This window comes from Danio aesculapii, unplaced genomic scaffold (assembly GCF_903798145.1).
Source record: "Danio aesculapii unplaced genomic scaffold, fDanAes4.1, whole genome shotgun sequence".
Lineage (NCBI taxonomy): Eukaryota > Metazoa > Chordata > Actinopteri > Cypriniformes > Danionidae > Danio > Danio aesculapii.
Genome location: NW_026613635.1, coordinates 44,245 through 53,382, shown reverse-complemented (window position 1 = coordinate 53,382; position 9,138 = coordinate 44,245). Strand labels below are relative to the sequence as shown.

The 9,138-nt window shown below is 35.7% G+C and overlaps 1 protein-coding gene across 1 annotated transcript in view; it reads right to left on the bottom strand.

Annotated features, from left to right (window-relative positions):
* The window catches only part of LOC130220024 (transcription factor 25-like), a 43,973-nt gene extending 43,570 nt beyond the window's left edge, over nucleotides 1–403 (bottom strand). The window contains exon 1 of the mRNA XM_056452466.1: nucleotides 399–403. Coding sequence (XP_056308441.1) covers nucleotides 399–403 — 5 coding nt within the window. The remainder of the gene's footprint in view (nucleotides 1–398) is intronic.
* Nucleotides 404–9,138: the final 8,735 nt, after the last annotated feature.

The following is a 9,138-nucleotide window of genomic DNA, read 5'->3' as shown; positions in this document are numbered from 1 at the left end:
GTCTCTCTCTCTGTGTGTGTGTGACTTTTTTTCTGTTAGTGGGCGGGGCCGCAGGTTTCAAATCTCCCGGGTTTGCGTGTGCAACTACTTGTTTTTCGTAGCTGCGTCATCACGAAACACCTAATGACTCATTTTCACGACGACTCGTTTGAAGCACTATGAGTCGACTCTTTTATAGATGAATCAATAGTTTTAAACACTGTACACTTACAGATTTAAGCCTTAGCTGGATATTTCACTTTACTTAGAGCTGTGTTACACACTACATGGAAGGGCATTTTCAAAAACCCATAATATGGGCTCTTTAATATTTTTTTACTTTTTATCAAATTATCCATCAAATTAGCTTTTTCCCTAACTTTAGGGTCTTTAGAAATAACAACACCCAAGTATTTTACCTCATTTTCAACTGGAATATTGAACAGTTGTGTTTCGATATGGTTATGGATTGCCATCAGCTCACATTTTTTTTAATTCAATTGCAGACCAGAAGCATTTGAAAAATGAGACACCAGATTAATGGTAACTGCTCTGCATTACTGAGAAACAGGGTGGTATCGTCTGCTAGTTGACTTATTATTAATTGACTCCCTAAAACATTCAAAGGTCTGATAGCTCTGCAATTTTTAACATACAATGCTAATAATTCAGCTACTAAAATAAATAAATACAGGCTTGTTGGATCCCCTTGTCTGATGCCTCTATTAATGTTAAACCTCTTCGAAGTCCCAAATGGTAATGATACTGAACTATTTATGTCTTTATATAACATTTCTATTACTTTAACAAATTTATGACCAAAACCAAAAAATGTCAATGTATGTAAAATAAAATTATGTTCTACAGTATCGAATGCCTTGTAAAAGTCAAGAAATAAAACAAACCCATCCTCTATAATTAAATGTCCATAATCAATTAGATCTAAGACAAGTCTAATGTTGTTGTGAATTAGCCTTCCTTTAATAAAACCAGACTGAGTTTCACTTATAACTTGATTCAATCTAAATTTCAATCTATTAGCTATAGCAGATGTAAGAATTTTATAATCCACATTGAGTAGAGTAATCGGCCTCAGATTCTCAATAATTCTTTTATCTTTGTTTGCCTTTGGAATAAGAATAATTAAGCCCTGTTTCATAGTTGTAAGTAAAGTATTCAAATTAAAACACTCTTTTAATGCTGCAAATAACAAATGTTTTATATCCTCCCCAAAAAATTTGTAGAAGTTAGTAGTCAACCCATCCTGACCAGGAGACTTACCCAAACACATTTTTTTAATAGCTGCTTCAAGTTCCTCTAGCTTCAAATCCTCATCACACATTTCTTTAAATTTAATATCTATCTGTGGGATATAATATTTAACCTTTTCTAGAAATTGAATAGCATTATTTTCAGAATATGATGAAGAATAAATATTACTATAAAATGAATATATTTCCTCAGATATCAGTATAGAATCCGTAATTATTATGGTGGCTTGAAAAGCCAGCATACTGTTATCTATCTTAAACTTCTTCTTCTTATTATTATTATTATTCTTCTGAGACTAATTTCTAAGTGTATCTCCTCCTAAGCCTTTCAAGCTACATACTTCAAATTTTCGTCAAACCTTCAAACTGGTCTGACTCGGGTTGCTATATCTTTTCTAACTGATCCGACCTTGGGTTTTCCGAAAAACGACCCAGAAAAATCCCAAAAGTCCCATTGACTTAACATTGGGTCAAACTTTGTGAGCTCACAACTCTGCATCAGACTGTCCTACAGACTTCTAACTGGACTCATTTAACTCAGTCTAGCCAGCAGCCAATAACTGATGACTTTTTAACTTACTAGCCACTCCCTAGCAACCACTTACAGCACCCTAGCAACTGTCCCATAGACTTCCATTGTAAAAGACTCCTATTTACTTAACATTGGATCAACCTTTGTGAGCTCATAACTCTGCATCAGACTGTCCTACAGACTAGAGTCTGGCCTCATTCAACTCAGTCTAGCCAGCAGCCAATCACTGATTACCTTTAAACTTACTAGCCACTCCCTAGCAACCAATTTCAGCACCCTAGCAACTGTCCCAGAGACTGTGACTAGATTTTCTAACACATGCTAACAGTTTAAACTTCCTACTGACATGCTAATCTTGCTAGAAAGGTGCTAGCAACACGATAGTGACATGCTAGTCATGCTAGTAACATGCTAATTCATGCTAGAATCATGCTAACAACATGCTAATTCATGCTAGAAACAAGCTGATTCATGCTAGAATCATGCTAGTAACATGCTGGTTACATGCTAATGAATGCTAGAATCATGCTAGTTACATGCTAATTCATGCTAGAAACATGCTAATTTATGCTAGAATCATGCTAACAGCATGCTAATTCATGCTAGAAACATGCTAGTAACATGCTAATTCATGCTAGAAACATGCTAATTCATGCTAGAATCATGCTAGTAACATGCTAATTCATGCTAGAATCATGCTAGTAACATGCTAATTCATGCTAGAATCATGCTAGTAACATGCTAATTCATACTAGAATCATGCTAGTAACATGCTAATCCATGCTAGAATCATGCTAGTAACATGCTAATTCATGCTAGAATCATGCTAGTAACATGCTAATTCATGCTAGAATCATGCTAATAACATGCTAATTCATGCTAGAATCATGCTAGTAACATGCTAATTCATGCTAGAATCATGCTAGTAACATGCTAATTCATGCTGGAAACATGCTAGTAACATGCTAATTCATGCTAGAATCATGCTAGTAACATGCTAATTCATGCTAGAATCATGCTAATTCATGCTAGAAAAATGCTAATTCATGCTAGAATCATGCTAATAACATGCTAATTCATGCTAGAAACATGCTAGTAACATGCTAATTAATGCTTGAAACATGCTAGTAACATGCTAATTCATGCTAGAATCATGCTAGTAACATGCTAATTCATGCTAGAATCATGCTAGTAGCATGCTAATTCATGCTAGAATCATGCTAGAAACATGCTAATTCATGCTAGAATCATGCTAGTAACATGCTAATTCATGCTAGAATCATGCTAACAACATGCTAATTCATGCTAGAAACATGCTAGTAACATGCTAATTCATGCTAGAAACATGCTAATTCATGCTAGAATCATGCTAGTAACATGCTAATCCATGCTAGAATCATGCTAGTAACATGCTAATTCATGCTAGAATCATGCTAGTAACATGCTAATTCATGCTAGAATCATGCTAATAACATGCTAATTCATGCTAGAATCATGCTAGTAACATGCTAATTCATGCTAGAAACATGCTAGTAACATGCTAATTCATGCTAGAATCATGCTAATTCATGCTAGTAACATGCTAATTCATGCTAGAATCATGCTAGTTACATGCTAATTTATGCTAGAATCATGCTAGTAACATGCTAATTCATGCAAGAAATATACTAGTAACATGCTAGTAACATGCTAGAATCATGCAAGAAACATGCTAATTCATGCTAACAACATGCTAATTCATGCTAGAAACATGCTAGTAACATGCTAATTCATGCTAGAATCATGCTAGTAACATGCTAATTCATGCTAGAATCATGCTAACAACATGCTAATTCATGCTAGAAACATGGTAGTAACATGCTAATTCATGCTAGAATCATGCTAGTTACATGCTAATTCCTGCTAGAATCATGCTAACAACATGCTAGTTCATGCTAGAATCATGCTAAAAACATGCTAATTCATGCTAGAATCATGCTAGTAACATGCTAATTCATGCTAGAAACATGCTAATTCATGCTAATTCATGCTAGAAACATGCTAATTCATGCTAGAATCATGCTAGTAACATGCTAATTCATGCTAGAATCATGCTAGTAACATGCTAATTCATGCTAGAATCATGCTAGTAACATGCTAATCCATGCTAGAATCATGCTAGTAACATGCTAATCCATGCTAGAATCATGCTAGTAACATGCTAATTCATGCTAGAATCATGCTAACAACATGCTAATTCATGCTAGAAACATGCTAGTAACATGCTAATTCATGCTAGAAACATGCTAATTCATGCTAGAATCATGCTAGTAACATGCTAATTCATGCTAGAATCATGCTAGTAACATGCTAATTCATGCTAGAATCATGCTAGTAACATGCTAATTCATGCTAGAATCATGCTAATAACATGCTAATTCATGCTAGAATCATGCTAGTAACATGCTAATTCATGCTAGAATCATGCTAGTAACATGCTAATTCATGCTAGAATCATGCTAGTAACATGCTAATTCATGCTAGAATCATGCTAGTAACATGCTAATTCATGCTAGAATCATGCTAATAACATGCTAATTCATGCTAGAAACATGCTAATTCATGCTAGAATCATGCTAATAACATGCTAAATCATGCTAGAAACATGCTAATTCATGCTAGAAACATGCTAGTAACATGCTAATTCATGCTAGAATCATGCTAGTAACATGCTAATTCATGCTAGAAACATGCTAGTAACATGCTAATTCATGCTAGAAACATGCTAATTCATGCTAGAATCATGCTAATTCATGCTAGAAACATGCTAGTAACATGCTAATTCATGCTAGAATCATGCTAGTTACATGCTAATTCATGCTAGAATCATGCTAGTTACATGCTAATTCATGCTAGAAACATGCTAGTAACATGCTAGTAACATGCTAGAATCATGCTAGAAACATGCTAATTCATGCTAGAAACATGCTAGTAACATGCTAATTCATGCTAGAATCATGCTAGTAACATGCTAATTCATGCTAACAACATGCTAATTCATGCTAGAAACATGGTAGTAACATGCTAATTCATGCTAGAATCATGCTAGTTACATGCTAATTCATGCTATAATCATGCCAGTAACATGTTAATTCATGCTAGACTCATGCTAATAACATGCTAATTCATGCTAGAATCATGCTAGTAACATGCTAATTCATGCTAGAACCATGCTAGTAACATGCTAATTCATGCTAGAAACATGCTAGTAACATGCTAATTCATGCTAGAATCATGCTAGTAACAAGGTAATTCATGCTAGAATCATGCTAGTAACATGCTAATTCATGCTAGAATCATGCTAATTTATGTTAGCAACTGCCTAGCAACCACTCATAATACTTTAGCAACTGCCTAGCAACAACCTAGCAACGCCTTAGCAACCACTCAGAACACCCTAGCAACCACCTAGCAACACCTTAACAATGACCTAGAATACCATAGCAACCGCCTAGCAGCAACTTAGCAACCACCTAGCAACACCTTAGCAACCACCTTGCAACACCTTAGCAACAACCTAGCAACACCTTAGCAACCGCCTAGCAACACCTTAGCAAGCACTTAGAACAACCTAGCAACTGCCTACCAAGAAACATGCCAATCTATACTAGAAACATGCTAACATAAATGTACTTATCTATGCCGACTGTTTCTAACTTCATAAAAAATGCTTCAGTTATTTACACTTTAAAACGACTTCAAACTTTTAGACTCGGCTTTTCAAGCTATTAAACTTTAATATCTAGTTGTATCCTTAATAACTAAAGTATGAATTGCATTACTTTGCTGTCTCCTCTTTTCTAATTGACAAAAGTAAGTTGTGTTCTTCTCTCCTTCTTCCATCCATTTTGCCCGAGACCTTACAAAAGCTCCTTGTGCTTTCATTACATACATGCTGTCTAATTTAGCTTGAAGAGTGATTAACTTTTCACCATCTTTAACCTTATCATGTGTGTTACAGCAATTCCTGAATAATACTATTAAGACGATGACTTGTAAAACTAGAAGGAGATCCATCCATCCATTCATCAGGTGCCAAGTTAAAATCACCTCCAATTAGTACCAAATTTGTATTAAATTTCGATTTAAATTGTAAAACAACCTCTGTTAGATCGGATAATAAAGACTTGTTTTGCCCAGCACTATTATAGCCATACACATTCACTATAATAACAAAAATACCTTCACTGTTAATCACAGCAGTAAGCAAATGACCATAATCATCAGACTGAAAAGTCACAACCTTCCCAGGACAATTGTTGAGGCATATGGCGACACCTGCTGATCGATTAGAGCCATGACTGAACAAGATTGTGTCTCCCCACTGTATTTTCCAAAAAGCTTCATCTTCAACAGTAGAATGAGTCTCTTGAAGAAACAAAAACTGTGATTTCTGCCCCTTAGCAAACAAAAAAATAGCTTTCCGTTTTACTTTGTCCTTTAGACCCCTTGCATTCAGTGAACAAAAAGATAAACTAGATTTTAGTGAAAACATGTTCCACTGGAACTCACAGTGAACAAAGAAGAAATGTCACAGAACAGTCAGTATAGAATCGAAAGAAGAAGAAAAAACTTGCAACGCAAAAAGAGTCTCTGAATAATAATCTTTTCCCTTATTCAAAGCTTTCATCATCCTGGAAAAATTTGCTTTCCCTTAATGAAAGCCAATGGACCCCGAAAGTACGCCACTTTCCCTTCTGCTCGAGCTTGTTTAATGCCTGGCCAAAGCACTTGCCTCGCCTCTCTGTCCTCTCTGATTAAATCCGCCGCAAAATTACAACCTGCCTCTTTGCACACTGATGATCCCTTGGACAGTTTCCAGATTTGATCTCTGTAGATTCTCTTTGAAAACTGTATGATGTTTTGACGTGTGCGATTACCTTCTCTCCTGCCAATTCGATGGACTGTGTCAACTGCTTCTATTTCCCAGGGCACGCCAGGTGCAATCTTGGAGAGCAAGGTGATCACTACTTCTCTAGTATTCTCGTTCTGTTTCTCTGGAAGTCCTTTTATGCGTAAATTCCAGCGCCTTTTGTAGCGATCCAATTCTCCTACCCAGAGATTTCAACTCTTTGTTTTCTTTTTGGAGATCAGAAAGCTCCAGTTCCAATTCAATTGCCTTCTGTTTTTGAGCCTTTAACTCCTCTTTAACTTCACATATGACGCTACAGTTCTCTTCCAATTTTTTCGTGACTTCTTCCAGCTTTTCTTCCGACTTGTCAAATCTTTTGCCGAGGGAGTAAATAGCCTCGAGAATATCTGCATTAGAGATATCTTCTTCGCTGTCAGCACCTACTTCCATCACCTCCGCATAATCATGATCAAATTTGTCACTGATCACAGCTGTATCCTCCGGTTTTCTTCCTCTACCCGCCATTTATAGATGATGAAAAAACAATTCGCTACTAATTAATTGGGAAAACTTTAAAGAACACTAAGAAACACTTTGAGACTCCGCCAGCTGTTACAAAATGCTGCTACCTAGTACGCCATCTTAGTCCGCCCCCCCCTTATTACTGTGAGTTAACATAATTAACACTAGAAAGGAGTCGTTTCCATTTCCGGTCGCTTCACCTTACTTCCTCTTAGGTTAATGGCGGACAGCACGCGGAGTGCATTCAAACAGGTAACTGTCATATTACTTATTTAACCACAAATATTCAATACTTTTTACATGCTTTATGTTTCTCAATGTTAAATTAATATTCAAATTCTAACCACTTATCAATTTATACACGACAGACAACTCATCTGGAGCCACGAGACAAGCTGCTTTAGCGGGAAAATAAAGGTAACGTTAAACATTTTACAGTTAAGAGTTTTAACGAGTTTCTATATTTGAATCGGGTTCAGTATTTGAGCCTATTATGAGAAATTGGCAGTAATGACTCATTTAACCGTTTGAATTGTTTAAACTGATTGTTTAAAATATCTGTAAAGCAGCAGCTGTTAATACTTAACTGAACTTTAGCTTCGTGTGTAATTTAACGTTATTTTGTTCACTGTTCAGTGTGATTGATTTGTGGCGCGAGCAGTAAGGAGTCGCGGGCTGCCTGCACTCGCTTTCATCGGTGCTTTAAAACGGTGAATAACGTTATACAATTCAAGTGTACAGGTACAGATCTGCTTTTCATAATACGTTCAAAACAGACGCAAGATACATTCGCTGTAAAAGTTAGCCGTGCTTGTTGACAAGAGGGGATAGCCAGTTCAGAAATTATTCTTCTTAAACCGGTTCTTTTCAGTGAATCAGTCGAACCAGTTCACTAAATTGAACTGAATCACTTGAAACGGTCATTCCACAAATTGCTTGCTTTATAACCTGTCAGACACTCTGTTTCACTCAAAAATAGAGTATTTCGAGTTTCGCCTTATTCAGTAACTGTAACAGACGGAACTGCTGTGAAAAGAACTGATGATGAGCAATAATCGAGTAACGTTAGTGATTTTTGTGTAACGCTAGTGTATTCCCCATAATACAACGATCGAAAAATGCCAAGCTCAGAAGAGACGAACCAGAGCAGACTGTTATTGCCATTGTTTACCTAGCAAATTTCATTGTTCATTTTAAAGTAGTAGCCGAATAGTATTTCTATAATTTTGAAGTGCTGTTCAATTGCATTGTATGAAAAGCTGGCTATTGTAGATAGAACTGTAAGTACTCTTAACTTTTGAAGATCTCTCATTAATACGTATATGTGAAAAAAAACGTGCTTTTTAATCTGTAATGTGCTTTTATGCAAGTGTAATTTTTTTATACGTCTTCTTTGCTAACTATACTAGTTAGAAATTGGTATGTAGAATCCTCCATATTAAAAAACAAAAGACAAGCAAAAAAAAGAATGTTACTGTGTTGCTATTTTTAGAAAAAGAAAAACGTTTGCTTTTTATTTATTTATATGTATTATTCATAATAACATCTGCTTCTATATCACGTTAACATGAAAATGAATACAAATAAACTTGATTTAATTTTACTGTCAAATTTGTGATGGATTCTTGTCAATAATAAAGTGATATAATATGTATTTTTCAACAGCTTCCATTATGTTGGTGAAAGTTCAATATCAAGGAGTGAAAAATATGTAAAATTGCTAGATTGTGCTGGTCAGAGTTGTGCTTATTGAAGTCATAACCATCTATGTTTCTTGTTCTTCAGTGAAAAGCAAATTTGGATTACCAACAACTGTAGATCTTCAAGTTTTCGATGACACGGACACTAATGTAGAAGAGGACATCTTCTACGAGTTAATGGACAGCAGTCCACATTTATGCTTGACTAAGATGTTTGGAAGAAAATACTTCTGCTGGCCTGCC